This window comes from Panthera uncia, chromosome A2 (genome assembly GCF_023721935.1).
Source record: "Panthera uncia isolate 11264 chromosome A2, Puncia_PCG_1.0, whole genome shotgun sequence".
In the NCBI taxonomy this organism is placed as follows: Eukaryota; Metazoa; Chordata; class Mammalia; order Carnivora; family Felidae; genus Panthera; species Panthera uncia.
Genome location: NC_064816.1, coordinates 133,522,909 through 133,544,197, shown reverse-complemented (window position 1 = coordinate 133,544,197; position 21,289 = coordinate 133,522,909). Strand labels below are relative to the sequence as shown.

The following is a 21,289-nucleotide window of genomic DNA, read 5'->3' as shown; positions in this document are numbered from 1 at the left end:
TAATATAGAAATAATGCCTCACATATTACTTTTACAGATTTACAACACATATTCTTTTGGAAAGCATTTCCATGACAACTCTATCAGAAAGAATGGTCAGTATAATTGTTCCCATTTTACAAGCCTAGATAAGAGGCACAAACGGACTAAGTACTTCTCCCAGAGTCACATAACTGTAGGAGCAGTTGAGTGGAACTAAAATTCAGGTCTTCTCGAACCTGGACCTTAGGATTCCTGAATTCTGTCTTCACTAGGTAGAAGGTTAAAATTCTTATCAGTTCATGCTTTCTTGCAGATGCTTAGAAATGGGTGAGGCAAAACGGACCCTCAAAAGGCCCTCTTGGTGAATGTGGATGAATTACCTACTTTTGTCCTTTTTGGGTTAAGCTGACCCTTTGACATGCTACACATTTTCTCATGAAATGGCTATCAACACTGGAATTGTAGTGCCGCTATGACTCTATGTTGTCATTAATTAAAATGACTGAGAAGAAAGAAGTTCCATTATTTTACCATTAGATGGTGCTAATAGAAGTTTAAAGAAAATGGTCTCAAAAGTTATTAGTGTAATGAACCAGAGGATTTGTATGGGTTTACTATATAATAGAGTCGATGCTTCTTTCCCAGACAGAAGCACACCCAACCCATCATCAAAGAGTAAAACATCCTCCAAAACTACTACCCCATTCATTCACTTAATTATGGTTCTGCCAAGATATGTATCCTTTCTAATCACAAGTTCAACTACAAATGAAGGATTCTAACATTCTATTTAGGAAACTAAATGTATTTCACTTTGTGTATAGCTTGCTGCAACTCTCATTTTGGGTCTTTATCAATATATTTTTCAACAGGATGTGTCAGATTGGAAGACATTAAATGCCTGTTAAAATGTATTGGTACCAATAAATTGTATTGTTAATTATTATGCTTTCAAAGAAAAATTCAAGAGACTAGTCATAACAAGAATCACCTTCCCATGAATAACATGTTAAACAACATACCCTTCATGAAGCTGTGTGCATTACAGTTCATGGATCACTTTAGTGGGCTTTTATCTTATAATATTGATGATAATCTTGCAAATCAAAAGTCAGTTCATGGTCCTAGACTTCCATGAAAGTGAATGAAAAAAGATATGAGCACAAAAAACTTATTAACAATATTTTTCTTTCATAACACTTGAAATTTTGTTGTTTAACATCTAGGTCTACTGCCATTAGGAGACTGGGAGAGAGGTTATTTTGAAGTTCCACACATTGTATCTTCCAACACTAAACACACACACACACACACACACACACACACACACACTCTTGATAGATGGATAGACTGATTGATTGATTGATTTAATTAATATAAAAATTACATTTATATGTTTACATATTTATATTTATATTCATTTATCTAAATACATAAATGACAGATTTAAAAATGTATAGACAAATGAATCAAAATTATAGTATAGTTCTCCTTTGCCTATTGAGTTCACTTACAAATCAAGTATGTAACTGTCAGGATGAATTTGCAACACGTCACCAGCTAAATCCTTGAACCTGATTTTGTTTTGCAACCTTCTCAATCAGCTCTTGTAATCCCCAAACAGTGTAGCCCCCCGATGGCATAAAAATAAGTTTGGCCACTTCTGTAAGAACTTTTATGTCTATTTTGAAGCACGTTATGTTTTCAGGCATCTTATCAAAACTTCAGATTCACTGCTAATATATCTGTTACAAATACAATGGCTCCAGAAGAACTGAGGTGGGGAAAATACCATTGTCACTGCTTGGGTGATGCATTTGTTGAGGAAAATGCCAACAAACATAGTATAGTTTATTTTGGCAGGCTACATACTGAGTCATGGAATGTGTCTACACTTAGCAAGATATAAAACAACTGATGAATAAATGCAGGCTGGGATAACAGAATAACCAAATCCATGAAGTATAAATATAGTTTACTGAGTCTTTATTATGTAATGCAAAGAAATCCAGTTTTATTGTTTGAAGTTCTTCACAGTTGTAACAAGTTGCTTTGGTATTATTTAAGTGTTATTCTCACTCACCTATTTTATCGTCAAAATAAGTAAATAGCAGCCTGCCACAGAGATTTAGGCAACAAAAGAGTGAAGGTCACTCTTACCACTTCTTCCTTTACAGTCCCATTGAAAATCACATTTAATAATCAGAATCATATTGTAAGTGTGTTACACAATGTTGCCTCTGTTATATCACAGTATGTGGCCGAAGATAACAAACTCCAAGTGAAACAGATGGGTATACCTACATGGTGGCATGAAGTGCAAGGTCACAAACCAGTAAAGATTTACCAGACTTTTCCTACCAAAGTACAAAGGGATTAGTCAGCTCCCTCAGCTAGCTGGTCTTTAGCACAACTTCAGAGATGTCAACGAGCTGCCAAATGTTTACTGAAAAATGAACATGCTGTCCCTTTCAAACTGGCCTCATGCCAAACGTGCAAAGTGTAAAGCCATGAGTGACACAGAAGCAAGAGACACTTTTGGGTCAGTGATCTCGGGCCAGCTTCTCCCTGAGAGAAGATGACAAAGTGGATCTCCTAAAATGCACACTCATCCACATATCCCAGTGCTACTGGCCACCACTGCCTTTGCCTTCCATCTTGCCAGTGGCCAAGCATGAAGCACTACATAGTATATATATCTTAGGCCCATTGACAAGCTTGTTTCTTTTTAAGAAATACCAACTGGAAGGAAGAATTATGTAGTTTCCGACTAACAAACTACATACTAAACAGCAGATATTTTCCCCCCATTTTTCAAGGAAATGGAGCAAGACTATGCTATCATTTCCCAAAAATCTCCACTTGATTTTGGCTGTGATTAGCTAATTTAGAGATTTATGTCTTACAGGCAGAGCGGTGAATTTTATGGTTAGGTCAGACAGTGTCAGAGATTGCTTGTCACATTTGCATGATTCAGCAGTTTCCATGAGGTTCTGCAATGGTGTCTAAAATTCTCACCAACAGAATTATTCATTTGGGTTGAAGTATGTCCTGGGTGGGGGTGGGGCAAGTACAGTACAGTTGAGACAGGAAAGCACAGCAGGACTAATTAATTTATTAAATTAGCTGGCTCTGGAGAGCAGAGGCATGTGAGAACTGGGCTTCAAGGCAGGAAGTGAGAACTAAGACAATCCACATAGGGGTCAGCAGAAGGGCACTCGAGTCCCCAATGGACAGTATTGGACTCTTGGTGCTGAAGAGAAGAAAGATAGTCTCTCACTTTAAAACGATTTGCGGTGGGGGTGTGAGGCTGTTCTGCCTAAAGAATTCCATGGGCTTTATCGTAACCAGTCAAGTTGTTTTCATCTGTCCAATATCCCTTTCTTCCCCTGGGGATCTGCTCTCCTCTCTCCATATGGATCTGGTGGAACAGCCAATCATATTTCCCTCCTCCACCCATCTCTGGCTGTTATGATTGGAACTGTGTCCCCTAGAAGTTCATCTGTCGAAGTCCTAACCCCCAGCACTTCAGAGTGTGACTGTATTTGAAGGAAAGGTCTTTAAAAGAGATGATTAAGTTCAAATGAGGTCATTAGAGTAAAGGCCGGGAGAGGAGAGGACAGTTAAGTGTGCCATTGAAGGGACAGAGGAAAGAGGAGCCTGGCTTGAGCAGATTTGGATGGAGGGAATAGTGGGCGACCAGGGAGGAATGGCGGCTGCCATCCAGTGGGAGCCTTGAATACCATGCGAGGAGCTTGGCCAGGTGCAGTGGCTGAGAAACTTCATCCTCCAGACTCATAGTGTCGGTGTGCAGCTACCACCTGTTAAATGTGTGGTCTCGGGAAACATCCCTGATTTCTCTCCACTTGAGCAAAAAAGGAATAGTAGTATCTCCCTTATGGAGGCATTGTTGACGAATGAATGAACTAATACATGTATGTTTATAGTAAGAATATGTTTTGAAAACAAAATATTGTTAATAACATTTTATAAGTAGATATTATATACATAGGCAAAGCATATAATAATATAAAATATATGTACAGCATATACAGGGATTACCCTTATTTTTAAGTCAACAATATGGTATGATATGGTATGAGCATTTTTCTCTGCCAAATAGTGTCGATTTCCATCATTTTTAATGCCTTCATAGTTTTCCACTGATAAGTATGCCATAGCTTATTCACATTCAAAGTGTATGTTACTCTACTATGTAAAATTTGTACATTCATAGGGAAGGTATGAAATATTATGTAATGACACTGCATATACATTTTTCTTTCTTTTTGTTTATCTGTATTTTCTAATCTTCTCATAATGAATGTATCTTACTAGTGTTATCAAGGCATAATAAAAGGGAAAGGTGAAAGTAATTTTAAAAATTCATGTTTGATCACTCTAAAAATTTTGTTTCTGTTTTCATTAACTTCCTTCTCATAGGTGACCAAAAACCTGAACAGGATACAGGAAGGAAAGAGACTATTCCTAACTTTCATACTTGGCAAATAGAATCATGGCAGTATTTTCCACCCCCACTGGCTGCTATTAACTCTCTCTATTCTAAAGCTCCTTGTCTCAAGCCATGATTCCCAGACTGAACTCTGGTGAGCTTGCCGGGGTCGAGTAGGTGTTAGGAAGTTGCCTCTAGGGGCCACCAAGAGGATGAAAAAAACAAAGGGAAGGATGAAGAGAGTAGGATCCTACCCATTATCGATCAGAGCAGCTCCATTTCTTTGTTAAATAAGGTTTCTGAGATTTTTTTTTAAGGTTTAGAGGTTTAAAAAGAAAAATAATCCACCTAACATTCACTGCAATCTAGATCAATGCTCTTTCTTTCTGATTTAGATGTTCTGGCCATATCTCAGACACCCTTACTTTCATAGGATCCATGGAGAATAAGTGCTGAAGCACAATAGTCAGCAAGAAGTATTGTACTTCCTCTACTCTGAATATAGAACCATTAAGATGAAGAAAACTGTCCAGAGAGCTGATCTATAAGAAGTACTAAAACCTTACTGCATAGGAAAGGGAGAGCTCTTACTATTATCTTCCTTCTCCATCATTCTGGAAGTCAGCACTTAGCTTCTACTCTAAACAAGTGGCGAACAAGTACTTAAAGACTTTTGGGTAGCAATGGTATGCAAACAGGAGCCTACCCAAGGGAAGAACACGTCCACATGTATCCTGCATGAATGATCAGTCAACAGTGTGATAAAGTGTTAAGCTTGTCCTTTTAGAAAGCAATGAGATGTGAGTCTTTTGGCTGCAGTGGTGATCCCCTAGAAGATGAAGCTGCCTTATGTAATTTATTGGTATCTTTCTGCCTTGCACATGTGTAATAGTATAACAGTTCTCTAGTTCTTTCATAAGTGCAAATGCCTTATTACTTAAAATGGATAATTCTATCTTGGAGGACTGCGACAGTATTTTCAAATTTGCCTGCCCCTGTCCTTTGCCCCAAAGTACCAACTTAACATTGAGCTCGTAATGGGTAAAGGGATAAATCTGTCTAAGCTTTGCCAAGACCCCCTGATGATGGGTAGGGCTCTCTTTTCACAACACTGATACCCTCCATTAACATCCTCTCCGGTCTCTAATTTAAAAACACTAGAGTGGCTGTTACATACCAGGAACTACGACCATGTACTGAACTTGAGAAGTGAGAAATAAGGTCCTGCCCTCAGGGACACTCAGTCCTTGTGGGAAGACAAACACATACAGATGCAATTAAGATACAATGTGAGGTGACTATAATGGAGGTTTTCACATGGTACAACAGGAACACAGAGGAAAGAAAGTATAAATTTACCTCAAAAAATTGGGTAGACTTCACTTGGAAGGTACTCTCGAGTAACAAAACACACAAAAATGTTCCCAGTGATTATTTCTGGGTTAGTGAATTCAAGATATTTATTTTCCTCTTTATACTTTTTTTTTCATTTTAAAAACAATGTGCTTAATTTGGAAGGAATGTGCCCTTGACTTCCCACTTGAATTTTCTGGTACCTAAAGCTGAATGACAGATTAAGCTCCATTCCTGGTACCTAATGTGTTTAGCCCAACTGATGGCTGGCTAAAACCGCAGCAGATATTCTTTTACAAACCCATCCAAACCATCAACACATTCTGCTCACTTTTCTTTTGAAATACATCATAACCAAGGACGAAGAGGATCTTCTCTATCAATACAAAATTAAGAATGACAATTTACTTCCATCAGCCTTACAATGCATGGAAAGTCCTCCTATATCTGCAACGCACATGCTAGGAACAGTTTTTAAATGTGTGTGTGGGTGTGTGTGTGGGTGTGTGGGTGTGTGTGTTTTCGTAAGTATTTTAGAAAGAAATTAGGACAGGCTGCTTCAGGGGCCACCAGCCAGCTGTGGTGGTGGTTGAGCTGACAATTGCAAAGTAGTATGATTTTTTTTTCCATTTTAGCAAGTGAGGAAGACATCCTCAGGAAAAACAAAACAAAACAAAAACAAAACAAAACAAAACAAAAACACAGCAAACTCCTTTGATTTTCTCCAGTGTTTGTTGTGTAGAAGCGGATAGGTCAGGTTAAGAGATTTTTATATAATTGCCTTAAGGACTGGTGTGGAAGAAAAATACAATGTTGCAAGTGCTTGTAGAGAAAAATGTTAAGTGGCAGACTAAGTGGTCTAGGCTTGGTAAGAAAGGAATTATGACCAAACATGGCTGACAGACTTCAAGAAAGAAGTAGAATTAAGAATACTAAAAGTGTCATTTGAGGTTTCAGCCTCTGGCACTGAAGAAGTGAAAACACCAGGAAGACTGATTATAAAGTCGTGAATCAGTAAGCTTTCAAAGATGAGGTGGTGCTGCGTGATGCAAGCCGCTGACGAAGTCTACAGTACTTGGAGGCTAAAGTTGATTAGAAATGAAGGTCATGGCCTGATAACATCAAAGAGCTGCGAGGTTAGGACAATGAAAGGACATTGGTATGCACATCAAAACTGACAGGGATGCTGGCATATCTGAAGTGGAGAGGAAGAAGTTAAACTGGGTGACAATTTCCTTACGGAATATGTTGAATGATCAGAATGTCAATAGATGACAGACAGTAAGGAGAAGGAGCGAGGAGATGCTGAGGATCCCTCCCAGCTCCAGAGATTAAGGGTTTTTTTAGCAGAAAACCCAGAGTCATTGTTCTCAGGGGTTAGCAAAGTTCTGTGAGGAAAATGGAAGCTGGAATCACAAAGAGTTTAGGAAAATGCAAACATGTGCCAAAGGGGAGGAGCATAGACAAGTATAAGGATCAGAGGGTGAGAGAAGAAGGATCACTGCATGGGATCTGGATCTCGCAGGGGTGAGACACAGGAGGGAACCTCCTCTAAGTTTCCAACACTGCGACATTACTGAGGTACATCTGGGTGATGCCACATGGTACTGCCTTGTACTTGTCCACGTCTTCACCTCCTCTTCTCTTCTTGGAGACCAAATGGCTTAAAGAGTCTATAAATTTGATGACAGGCCAAATCTGAAAATGTGTTGGTTATCTGACCTCTCAAGCTGCTGAATTTGCTATGAATTTATTTAAGTCACATCCCAGGTCCCTGACAACATATGGGTGTGGGACTTTTCTTCTACATAAAATCTAACCTTGGATCAAGTCAGAGCATCAGAAAGCCAGTTACCTAGGCCTCGCTGTTTAGTCCCTAGATAAATTGCTCTGAGGAGGTCTAATAAACTTGTTTTGTTTATGAAAAGGATGGGGGAAGATAACTCTGGCTTCAGTCTCAGTAATGGAGTGGATTTTTCACGGGCAAGAAAGGAAGGGGCAGTTTATGAGAGAATGTTGGCTTGAACTAGACTGGTCATGGTAGAGACAGAGAAAGTAGACGGATCCAAGTAGCTTTGCAAGTGGACGGCTTACAGATGAAGTGAATGGGAATTTAAGTGCACTTCCAGAAATTCTACCAATTAGAAATTCATTGGCTTTGCAAGCTTCTCTTATAAAAATGCAAATACATCTAAGAGGCTTATGACTGGGGTGAGGGTGTAATTTAGTCTGAATTAGTTCCATCAGCTTACTTTCTGCTATCACCTAGCTGAAGTCAGTCATACTAAAGAGATGAGTTTTACTTGGGGAAAGAATGTTTTGCATAAAGGAAACAATCGTGTATAGGACAGGAGATGGAAGTCTTTGGAAAGGCAGAAACGTGAAGGAACACACAGGAGACACAGAGAAGGGGTGTCCGCGTTTGAGAGGACAGAGAATAAGCAAACCGGCCTTTCTCTGAAAGTTTGCCTGATTGCCTTGAAGAGACAAGTCCCCAGTCTTTACTAACGGGAATGTTCTCACTTTTTTTATTCTTGTTTGGAGAGTATTCCTCCAAGTTATAGCGGAAGGGAGGAAAAAAATGAAAGCAATAAAAATCTTCAAGCAGTATTAAGCATTCACAATTTCCATGTTGCTTCATTTAAATCCAAGCTAAGCTACCTGTTTCCCTGATGATATTCCACTGACATCATATAACAAATAGGAATTTTTAGACCTGGAGTATTAAAATCAATCATCAGTGCCACGTGAGATAAATAACTATTATTGATCAATGTTTAAAAATAATTTCAATTATGTTATTTGGAACCTATGTTTTACATTTGGTAGTAAACATCTATGATTAAAAAATATCTTTTTAGTGTTTTTATTTATTTTTGAGAGAGAGCAAGACAGAGTGCAAACAAGGGAGGGACAGAGAGAGAGGGAGACACGGAATCCAAAGCAGGCTCCAGGCTCTGGGCTGTCAGCACAGAGCCTGACATGGGGCTCGAACTCACAAACTGTGAGATCATGACCTGAGCCAAAGTCGGACGCTTAGTTGACTGAGCCATCCAGGTGCCCCACATCTATGATATTTTAAAGTCCAGTCTTCTTTAGATACAACAAAAGGTTAATTTTGTATCGTTTTACTTTCTCTTTCTGTACCCACACATTATAAAAATGAGGACACAGGTCCTAAAGTGTTCAAAATGCTACCTTTGCATCAAGTCTGGGTACTACCATTTCAAGCTTCCCGTGAATGACAATGCTCAGGGGTGAGGTAAAACTACTGGAAACCACAAGTAATGGACAAAAATCTGGCACACTTCTAACCAGGGCTTATTGGGTGGTGATGCTGCATAAAAAAGAACAAAAACAACAACTCAGAACCCAAGTAAAACCTTTCTCTGATGTTTTGCTTTGTGTCTCTATTTCAAATATGGGAAAGAAATCCTTTTTATCTAAAAAAAAAAAAAAAAAAGCTTACTAAAAAGCAACAAAAAACATTAACCAGAACTCTGGGCCAACTAAAAGTTATGAAACCTTCTTTCCCCAAAAGGCAAAGCATATAAATGCTAAGGTAAAAATAAATCTCTGTGCTAGCCAATAAAATCCCATGGATTTGTGACTTTTAAAGTGAGTCACAAGTCTGATGGCAGGTACATTCAGTTTGACTATGGAAAGGAACAGACTGTGTTAGTCTTACATGCTGTCTTCAATCACTCCTCTACCTCTGGCCCAAACTCTGTCCTGCCACATGTGCAGGGTTCCAGCTACATACACCCAGATGATCTTCTCTCCTCTCTTAGCATCCCTGTCTCTGCCTACTGCTTAAGATAAAGCCCAGGACAGCATGTTTGAATGAAAAAAAAAGGTACAGCAGAATCATGGAATCTCAGCATTATTATTCATTGCCAAACATTGTATTTTCATAGGCAAGAAAACCGAAGCACAACTCGGCTTTAAGTCTTGGTCAGAAGTATACACTGATTAAGCTTCAGAGCTAGAATTTGTCCGGTATTCTCTGAAACTGTTGGGAGACACTTCTCCATGCATCTTTCACATTTCTGTACATTTTGCGAACAGAGGCACTGATTATCTTTGTTCTGAACTATCTTTTCAAAGATATTTATATGGTAGATAGAACTGAAAGATAGAGATGGTGTCTCACTCTGGAAAAAAGAGAAGGTTTTGTCCAGTATAACAAAAATAATATCTCTCTCTGGAGCAAAGGGCAGGTATGCTCACTGCCCATTATAAAACATTCAAACTCCCTAAGCTCAGAGCTGCTCTACTGAAACACAAACCACTAAGTATACAAGTGTCACCTAGCTCTCTTCACATCACCCTGTGGGAACTGGGATTCAGTGAACCAGTGCAAATGCTGCTAGTCTGCCTACTGCTATTGCTGTAAATAATAAAGTCATTTGTCTCTGACCCAGGAGTCTCATGTCTTTTGCCAGTGCTTGGGAAACAGTGGCAGGCTGACTTGTGAGCTTGGAAATAGGGGGAAATCTCAGACCCTTCACAGTTTTTGCCAGAAACATAAAATCAGAGTGATAATCAATCATATAAAGAGAAAAAATATTAAACACTGTGAGGTGTGTTGTTTGATTTTTTGCATCTAGGATGAGCCATTTACCATTACTTGAGCATTATGTCAGGTATAATATATAATATGCTTTATTATTCAAATCAAATTATACACACACACATAGATAATAGGAACTACTATATTTTTTAAATTAAACTTATGAAATGGGTTTCATTATCCTCACTTTATAGATTAAAAAGCAAGCAAACAAAAAATGAACAACCTCTGAATCACAGAGCTAACAGCTGGCAGAGTTAAATCTCTGGTGTCACAAATTTGTGTTTTGTCTACCTCCAAAGGAAACAGCCTAAAATGGCACAGGACATTTTGGCTTTAAGTAAAATGGCTAAATTATAAAGTAGTTTGTTTAGTTTCACTATCTTACCTCTTTAATAGTAGTGTATATTTAGGTACTGACGTAGACATGTTGTTATCTAATCTATTCAATATTAAATATTCAGTATTGACAACAAATAGAATGTTTTCAGTCTTGTGAATACAGGGTTTATACTACATAGTGTATATTCATAGCAACAGTCTATAACAAAAGCTATTGATTATAAAGTTTAAGTCAGAAAGTAATGCTGTGAACTTACATGCTGTCCTTTAAAGCTACACATCTAAGAAAATTATCTTCAGCTAAAGAAAGATAACATGATAGGAGAAATAATTTTACTTAAAAGGCTATATATTCCATGAAATTATCCTGTTAGTCACAGAGATAAATAGAAAACTAAAACACTAGATGTCGTAGTGAAAGGACTACATATTTCTAGAGCTTATAGATGTTCTTGAGGAAAAAGTAGTATTTAAAGCAAACGGAGACAGTTAAAAACCTCTTAATTGTAGGGCACCTGGGTGACTCAGTTGGTTAAGAGTCTGAATTTGGCTCAGGTCATGATCTCACAGTTCATGAGTTTGAGCTCCACATCAGGCTTTGTGCTTGCTGATAGTTCAAAGCCTGGAGCCTGCTTTGGATTCTGTGTCTCCCTCTCTGTCTCTGCTCCTCCCCCGCTCATGCTCTACCTCTCTCTGTCTCTCAACAATAAAAAAAAAACTTCTTAATTGTATGGAAGCAAAATATAAAATATAAACTTGTGTAAGAGTTGTTTGGCAAGTGTTTTTAAAGTGATAACTAATTTCTGGGTATAAATGAGCTTTTAGTCCTATGATTCTACATGTTCTGCTAACTCCAATGCTAAAGAAACTTAATGTTTTTTAGTTAATGTTTTATTTATTGAGAGAGAGAATGTGAGCAGGGAAGGGGCAGAGAGAAAGGGGACAGAGGATCTGAAGTGGGCTCTGCCTGATGCAGTGCTCGAACTCACGAACCATGAGATCAAGACCTGAGCTGAAGTCGGACACTCAACTGACTGAGCCACCCAGGCGCCCCAAGAAACTTAATATTTTGAATCTATCATTTTGAAATGTGAGTAGTCCAGAATTGTACCTACAAATGTATGGCCAACTAATCTTTGACAAAGCAGGAAAGAGTATCCAATGGAAAAAAGACAGTCTTTTTAACAAATGGTGCTGGGAGAACTGGACAGCAACATGCAAAAGAATGAAACTGGACCACCTTCTTACACCATACACAAAAATAAACTCAAAATGCATGAAAGACCTAAATGTGAGACAGGTAACCATCACAATCCTAGAGGAGAAAACAGTCAACAACCTCTTTGACTTCAGCCACAGCAACTTCTTACTCGACACGTCTCCGAAAGCAAGAGAAATAAAAGCAAAAATGAACTATTGGGACCTCATCAAGATAAAAATCTTCTCACGACAAAGGAAACAATCAACAAAACTAAAAGGCAACCGACAGAATGGGAGAACATACTTGCAAATGACAAAATCTATAAAGAATTTACCAAACTCAACAACCACCCCCAAAATAATAATAATAATCTAGTGAAGAAATGGATAGAAGACATGAATAGACAATTTTTCAAAGAAGACATCCAGATGACTAATAAGCATATGAAAAAATGCTCAACATTGCTCATCAGCAGGGAAATACATATCAAAACCACATTTAGATACCACCTCATACAGGTCAGAGTGGCTAAAATTAACAACTCAGGAAATAATAGATGTTGGTGAGAATATGGAGAAAGGGGAACCTTCTTGCACTTTTGGTGGGAATGCAAACTAGTGCAGCCACTCTAGGAAACAGTGTGGAGTTTCCTCAAAAAAATTAAAAATAGAATTACCCTATGGCCCAGCAATAGCACTACTAGGAATTTATCCAAAGGATACAGGAGCTCTGATTCATAGGGTCACAGGTACCCCAATGTTTACAGCAGCACTATCAATAAGAGCCAAATTATGGAAAGAGCCCAAATGTCCATCAACTGATGAATGGATAAAGAAGATGTGGTTTATATATACAATGGAATACTACTTGGCAATGAAAAAGAATGAAATCTTGCCATTTGCAGCAACATGGATGGAACTGGAGGGTACTATGCTAGGGTGAGATAAGTCTGTCAGAGAAAGACAAATATCATGTTTTCACTCATATGTGGAATGTGAGAAACTTAACAGAAGACCATGGAGGAAGGGAAGGAAAAACATAGTTATAAACAGAGAGGGAGGCAAACCATATGAGACTCTTAAAAACAGAGAACAAACTGAGGGTTGCTGTAGGGGGAGGTGAAAATGGGTGATGGCCATTGAGGAGGGCACTTGTTGGGATGGGCACTGGGTGTTGTATGTAAGTGATGAATCACGGGATTCTACTCCCAAAGTCAAGAGCACATGTATACACTATATGCTAGCTAACTTGACAATAAATTATATTTTTTTAAAAAAAGGAAATGTAAGTAACAACAAAGAAAAACATACTTTAATAATATGTAGGCTCTGTTAAAAATATAAACAAAATTTTTTTTCAAATTCCCTAAAGGATTCCTAGAAACTTCCTAATAATATTTTAATGGAAATAATTACTTTACTTGCATCTCACAAAAACATTACATTTTTTAAAATAAAATAAAAACTACCCAGCTGAAGTTTACGGAAACAAAATAAAACAAAACTTAGAGATTATGGAGGCAGTTACAATTGCCACATAAAACAATAACTATAAAACCAAGTTTATGCGACTATTATTTATCTTAGGCAAGTATCTTAAATTGAAAGTTGAATCTTTGATTCATTTTTACTACATTTTAATCCTTAATAAATGACAGCAGAAGACTAGTCTTTACAATGGGACATACCAATGTGGCTTATCTTTGGTATGGAAGCAGAAACCCCATGGAAAACCCAATGGGATAAGATATCAGTTTTCTGATTCCACCAGAACACAAATTAAATTTTTAAAAATAGAATTGAAGCTATGCAGATCTAAATTTTAATTACATAGTGAAATACTTTCTAGGGGCATAAGCTGTATAGCATGAAATAGATTTTAAACAAGAAATTTGAGAAACCCTTTCACTGATGGGTTTTAAAGTAAGCTATAATTTGATCTATGAAGACTCATAGACCATCTGATTTTTCTTTCACCCTGGGAATGTATGAGGAAAAGATATGGTAATTTTTGTCCCAAATTACTAATGTTGTCAAGGCATAGAATTTACTCATTCAGTATCCTGTGTAAAACAGGCAAATTCAGGGAATTTCAAAAAAAAAAAAAAAAAAAGGAAATAGATTTATTGAGATCAGAATTAATCATGAAGAAATACATATATTTTTAAAACCTCAAGTTTTATATAATTAAGAAGTATTATAATAATTGCTTTTAAAATAAAACAAGAAAGAAGACATCCGGATTCCAACAGGCACATGAAAAGATGCTCAACATCGCTCCTCATCAGGGAAATACAAATCAAAACCACACTCAGATATCACCTCACGCCAGTCAGAGTGGCCAAAATGAACAAATCAGGAGACTAGATGCTGGAGAGGATGTGGAGAAACGGGAACCCTCTTGCACTGTTGGTGGGAATGCAAATTGGTGCAGCCACTCTGGAAAACAGTGTGGAGGTTCCTCAGAAAATTAAAAATAGACCTACCCTATGACCCAGCAATAGCACTGCTAGGAATTTACCCAAGGGATACAGGAGTACTGATGCATAGGGGCACTTGTACCCCAATGTTTATAGCAGCACTCTCAACAATAGCCAAATTGTGGAAAGAGCCTAAATGCCCATCCACTGATGAATGGATAAAGAAATTGTGGTTTATATACACAATGGAGTACTACGTGGCAATGAGAAAGAATGAAATATGGCCCTTTGTAGCAACGTGGATGGAACTGGAGAGTGTTATGCTAAGTGAAATAAGCCATACAGAGAAAGACAGATACCATATGTTTTCACTCTTATGTGGATCCTGAGAAACTTAACAGAAACCCATGGGGGAGGGGAAGGAAAAAAAAAGAGGTTAGAGTGGGAGAGAGCCAAAGCATAAGAGACTCTTAAAAACTGAGAACAAACTGGGGGTTGATGGGGGGTGGGAGGGAGGGGAGGGTGGGTGATGGGTATTGAGGAGGGCACCTTTTGGGATGAGCACTGGGTGTTGTATGGAAACCAATTTGACAATAAATTTCATATATTGAAAAAAAATAAAAGTGGGTTTTAAAAATAAAAAAAATAAAAATAAAAAAATAAAATAAAACAAGAATGATTTTAAAGAAAAACACAAAGGAAGAAGGGAATATTCACCTTAAAAATTAGAAGGCAAAACTAAAAGAAAGAATACCAACGTTGTGTTTGTATTCCTTTTTATCAGGGTCTCCCCATGGGCAAAAACCTTGTGGATTCTGGAAGATTTGTGATAGGGAAATGATAGACAGAGGAGCTAAATATATGGATCTGAGATCTCATTATTTGGTATCTGCTAAAGCAGGCTACATATCTCACATGTTTATGCATAAGGAGGCAAACTAAAGATTACCTGGAAATCTTCTAATTATTTGACATAATCCTTCTTTACTGCAAAGCTGATGCTGTATTTCTGGTAATATGTTTACCTGCAAGGAATGAAAAAGCTTCTAGTGAGTTAGGCATTCATAAATGCTAAAGCAAAGAAAATGCAAAAACTCACAGGGTATAGACGTGAACTACTGTGTACTCCATCCACACCCTACCTTCAAATCTCTGAAAGTCAACATTTAAATCCAGAATAATAAAATGGTTTATTTGATAACATCAAACAAAAACTTGCCCTTAGAAATTTGAGAATATTTTTGAAAACCTTGATATATTTCCAAACCATGATATGTGCTAAAACTAAAAGGAAATAGATACATTCTTATGGTAAACAGAATAACACAAATAACTTGACAGTTGCAAATTTTGCTTTGTCAAAAAATAGCACCAACCATACCTCAAAGTCAACTAAACTCTTAAGTTCCAAAGGCCCTCACTGATTTAAATCACAGACATTTAGTGGGAAATTCAGTGCTAATCCTGTTCCAAAATTTAATATATAATCTTCCCTTCATATTGAAGGGCATTATTGCTTCCAGATATAAAATCCAGGCACTGCAAAATTCTATTCTAAAAAAAAATTGTTCTTAGAAAGCTTCATAGAAGTTATCATAAATTCAAATATACTCTTCTGAATTCATAGACTGATTATCTAGGTATTATCAACTAAATTCCAAAAATGATGCCTCAAATGGCAAAGCCTTGTTAAAACCAACAGAAAGAGATCAGGGTAAATTAGCTTGAAAATCAGGTTCATTTTTGTGAAATTATTGAATACTTTCCAACTCACTCTAAACGAGTCAAGTATTGTAGTTTCTCCGCGGTGTTCTACTGACAAGGCTATATGAAAATAACTCAGCTGCAGTTGGAGAACCAGAAACATGAGTTACAGTCCTACTTAGGACAGTTAACAGAATCGTAACTTTGAGCACATCACTTTTGCTTCTCGTTTTCAATTTCTACATTTGTAAAATAAAGCACTTAGAGCTTTTGGTCTCTGAGTTCCACTGCTTCTCTAAGATTTTTATGAAGTAGTAATTCAATCATCAGTTGTAGTTTTACAAAGAAATGATTCTCTTAAAGTGCTTTGAAATAGTGTGTTGATTAAACATCCTCCAACCCTTTGATGGGGGCCGGGAAAATGGGAGATGTGCATTGAGGAGGGCACTTGTTGGGATGGGCACTGGGTGTTGTATGTACGTGATGAATCAGAGAACAGACTTCTGAAGCCAAGACTACACTGTATGTTAGCTAACTTGACAACAAATTAAAAACAAAACAAAAAGCAAAAAACATTCTCCAACTCCTGCAATCCCGTTAACTCTATTCATTTATTCAGCAAACAGTAAACTTCAGCCCACGTTGTGTATAAATGAAGCCAGGGCTTCAGCAGAACCAGCTCCTGTGAATCTGCAGGAACAACGTCGTTAAATACTCGAGTTTGAAAGTCTCCAAAGATAACAAAGTCTGAGTCACTTACATTCTTAGGGCACAGGGCGTGGGGGCAAAGGCTAAAAGTATAGTACACTTCAGATTTTAGGCATGTCTACTTTCTCAAATTTAAAAATGATAAGGTTCAGAGACTAAAAGTGGAAAACAAAGAAGGGTTTTCAGAAAGTCCTTAAGGTCATAATTCAGACTTCCTAAGAAAGGCTGGAGGGAAGAAGCAGAATACTGCAAAAGTATGGAGAAACTATAATAAAGGTTTTTTGTTTGTTTGTTTTAGATTTTTGTTTGTTAAAGATAATAGACAGAAGAAGTTTTCTAAATTAGATCGTCAAAAGCTTTAAAGGTCAATACACTTGAACTATTTTCCCCACCCCAGGCAAAATCACTCAGTTGCTACTGACTAAATAGAAACTTTAATAGAAGGACCCAGAAAGAAAAGTAGCTTTAAGTATCAATTTTTTAAATGCTTATTTATTTTTGAGAGAGAGTGTGTGCGTGGAGGAGGGGCAGAGAGAGAAGGAGACACAGATTCCGAAGCAGGCTCCAGGTTCTGAGCTGGCAGCACAGAGCCCCATGCAGGTTCAAACCCAAGAACCATGAGATCATGACCTGAGCCGAAGTCGGAGGTTTAACTGACTGAGCCACCCAGGGTGAGTAGGTAAGTATCATTGAAGGTTATGTATTGACAAGGTCCAGATTAAAACTTTCTTGCACTTTTTGAAGAGCTCACAGCAAAAGTGCTGTTACACCAGATGGTCAGCACTGGTATATCCTGGATGAGCTGTCCCATCCTTTACAAATTGAAAGAAAAGTCCCAGTCAATGGGCAACCATAACTGAACTAATGGGCCAGAAGAATTTGCAAAGATGCTGCAAAGACAGAGTACAGCTTGCATAGATTTCAGACACAAGTGCAGGTTGTTGGGTCTTATCAGAGAGGTGACTTTCTATATGAGACCTTCAGTCAGAAGAATGAACTGACCCAGGATCAGCAAAGCATTCGCTTCAAGAAAGCAGAGCCAAGCCAAGGGAAGCAACTGCTCCCAGGCTTCCGCTTTCTACTTTCCCTTCCTCCACCCAGTGACCTCTTCCGTGTTCCCTCCTCCAAAGCACATCTTTAGAATACACAGAGTCTCAGCAGATGACATAACCGAGGTGACACGTGACACCAGAAATACCATTTCCTTTTGACTCTGTGTAACAGCACCAACCTGGGCAGTTAAACCGAATAACTTGGCACAAAGAAAGAAACATATTCAAAGGCTATGGGTCATATAGCTATATCAAATCAACTGTATTACATGTATTCCATGTATTTTTATTGTTAAACCTAATAATGCTCTTCTATATCCTCATGCTTGGTTTTTATTTTTTTTTATGTGCATCATAAAATATGTAAGATTTCCATCATTGTCAAAAGGAACATCATCAATGACATTTTACTTGGATTAGCTGACTTCAACCCCACCAGAGTGGTACATTTGTTACTCTTAAAGAATCTACACTGTACATCATTATCACCCTAATAATTATTTTCAATATACACTGATTTTGCATTGGGTTTGAAGGCTTTACGTACACTTATATGTGTGTGTATGTTTTATATAAGCTGCTATTTTCCTTGACATAAAACCTTCCATATCTTTGAAAGGGTTAGAATACATAAGGGAAATGATAAAGATAATGATGTTTGGGCCCTGGGATATTTCTGAGATCAAACTGAGAAAAAGGAAATGTGCATTTGGAAAGATTTCAATCCCCACATACCTTCCACAATCCTAATCTGTGAGTATTCCACATCTAAATTGTTTCTATTACAGATTATGAGAAGCAAAAGTAAAAAAAATCATTCTTATTTTGAGACATAGTTCATTTAATATGAACAACAGTATATCAATGACAAACATTTAGAACGTGTTTATAAACTAAAACTAAAACTACAGTAATATGATTAACTCATTAAGGAGAGACATTTGAGTTGGACTATTTATAACTACAAAGTGTGGAAGAAAGAACCCAGGGAAAAAATTGGGACGGGTCATTCATGAATACCGAGAGTAACACAAACTTCACAGCAATATCTTTTTCTTCTCTTTCTCTTCATTAGGTCGGTACAAACATTCTCTATTTTATCAGAACTCAGATGTTCTCTGGAAGCTGTTCAGTATCATTCACAAGGAAGAGAACTAATGACAAGAAGAGTCATTATCCCCTTGTCTCTCCCATGCAATTATCATTCCATCAAATTCATCTGAAAATGTGTTCAAATGCTTTATAATAAGAGCCATTTCAGTATTTCTCAGTGCTCCGGGTACTAAAAACAGCATACTGTTTTAGGGACTGCTAATCCTACAAACATTTAGAGCTAGAAATGAATCCCTCTGCTCTTGAAACAGTAGAACCTTTCTGTTAAAGGTGAAATACAGTCCCAGTTACTAAACTTAGTGTTACCCCAAATAGTGGACCTCACTTCACTTTCCGCATCACATGGACCAATACAGTTTTAAAATCATGTTACTCTCCTTCTGACTAGAGAGACTCCAGGCCACTCATTTTTTATAACAAATCTTATGATCACTTTCATTAAGCACTTAGATTCCAAAGCTCTCATGTGATCAGTAATCCTAATTTGAGCAGAGGCCCTTTTCTTTGTTCATCTAAGAATCCCAACAAATCTGAAGCAACTTCTGTTTTGAATATTTATGTTTACATAAATAAGTCATGGTTCATAAAGCTTCAAATTATTCATGCTCCAAAGTGACAGTTATCTAATATGTATCATTTAGAACTTACGCATTCTTTAAGGATCTTCATGAGAATAGGCTGTAAATGCTGTCCTAAATATTTATTTAGAAAAATTTTATAGTGATGTAGTTAGGAAGACAAAATTCGTAGTCAAACTGCCTGAGTTTGAATCCTGGTTGCTTCATTTATTATCTATGAGGACTTAGGAAATTCTCTTAATTTTTCTGTGCTTCAGTCTCCTATGTGTAAAGAATGAGCATAAATATGTGAACACTTGGAATGATGCGTGGCACCAACAGGAGGCCTTGGCAAGAGTTTGGGGGGTAGTAAAGAGAGGTTGAGTACTCATCTCCCTGGCTTCCTCTCTGCAGGCTTATGATTTGGCAATGGCTACATTCCCCTACTTTATAGCTCCTTTCCAGCGACCCCTCTTTTTTGGCTCCAGCTCTCATTAGGCTTTGGTAACCATTCCCTCTATAAACCCTTCTTCAGACCAAGGGTGGTAAAACTTTATGATGCTGCTGGTCCCTGGGTGCCTCTAATCTTTTGTTTTGTTTTGTTTTGTTTTCCCAATCTTTTTAATTACATTCTCTCTAATCTTGTTTCTCTTATCTTGGCAAAACCTCAGTAAATAGCTCTTTCATTGGTTTCCCTTCAGTTAAGTCCAAGTATGGAATTTGTCTCCTGCTTGGAGGTTGACCAATACTCACAGGGAAGAAAACTGTAGGCTTTACCTTATAGTTGATGTAAAGCCATTCAAGATTTAAGTATAGGACTAACTAGGTTAGCTCAGAATTTTATATTTTTTTTATCCTGATAACTTTGGGCAGGATGGATTTCAGGGGCAGAACACTTGCTTCAGAAAAAGCTGTAAAGAGGATTCTGTAATAACCTGGTAAGATATGGTGACTATCTTGCCAGAATAAAAGTAGTGAGCATGGATATTTGAGAAATAATATACTTGAGAAGTATTTAGGAGTTAAATTCCTTAGCACTAGTAATTGATAGAATGTAGACCACAAAGGAGAGGAAGGGATCAGAGGTGAAGGCCAGATTTCCACCTTAGGGAGTGACAGTGGTTGCTCATGCCTGTGACCAATATAACAGAAGTTCTGCAGAGCTACTGAATGCAAGAGTAGAAGTGGATTTACTGGGGAACATACGAGTGAGTTTTCCCCATGGTGACTCTGAGGTGTCTGTGTGATATAAAAGTGATGTTCAGCAGGCATTATACACACGAGCCTGATGCCAGGGAAAGTGCTTGAATTTTAGATGTACTTTTGGGAATCATCAACAACCTTGGGAGTGGTGTTGAGGAACACAGGAATCTAAAGTATGAGCAGACAAAGGTGGCTATGAAGAAAACAGAGAAGGAATGGCCAAAGATGGAAAAGAAGAGCAAAAATAATGTTCTCAGCCCAAAGGCCAATGGAGTCAGGAGTTACAAGGAGGAAGGACTTATCAAGATTGTCAACTGCAGAAATATCAAATGATCAGTGTAGCTACTATAATATTATTTCACTACTGAGAAATAGCTGTAAGTTTTGATGCTTTTTTCACATTAAAAAAATACTATGGACCAAGATATGCTGCTGTATCCAAGGGCTGTTAAAATCTGTAACCATTTTGAAAATAAAATTTACCTTTTGATGTAAACCTAACTGGCACATGTCTTCCTTGGATATGCAAGGTTTTCCACCAGCTTTCCTAGAAGACAGGCAAATGAGCAGATCCCAAGAGCCCAAATCACCTAATGGCAAAAGAATATTGAAAAACAAATATTTTTTAT

General features: G+C 37.6%; 1 protein-coding gene across 2 annotated transcripts in view; it reads right to left on the bottom strand.

Annotated features, from left to right (window-relative positions):
- Nucleotides 1-21,289, bottom strand: part of CPED1 (cadherin like and PC-esterase domain containing 1) — a 269,131-nt gene that overhangs the window by 189,257 nt on the left and 58,585 nt on the right. For both annotated transcript variants that reach the window (XM_049641732.1, XM_049641733.1), the window contains exons 3-4: nucleotides 21,144-21,250; nucleotides 15,273-15,348 (exon numbers count right to left, since the gene is read on the bottom strand). In XM_049641732.1, coding sequence (XP_049497689.1) covers nucleotides 15,273-15,348; nucleotides 21,144-21,250 — 183 coding nt within the window. The remainder of the gene's footprint in view (nucleotides 1-15,272; nucleotides 15,349-21,143; nucleotides 21,251-21,289) is intronic.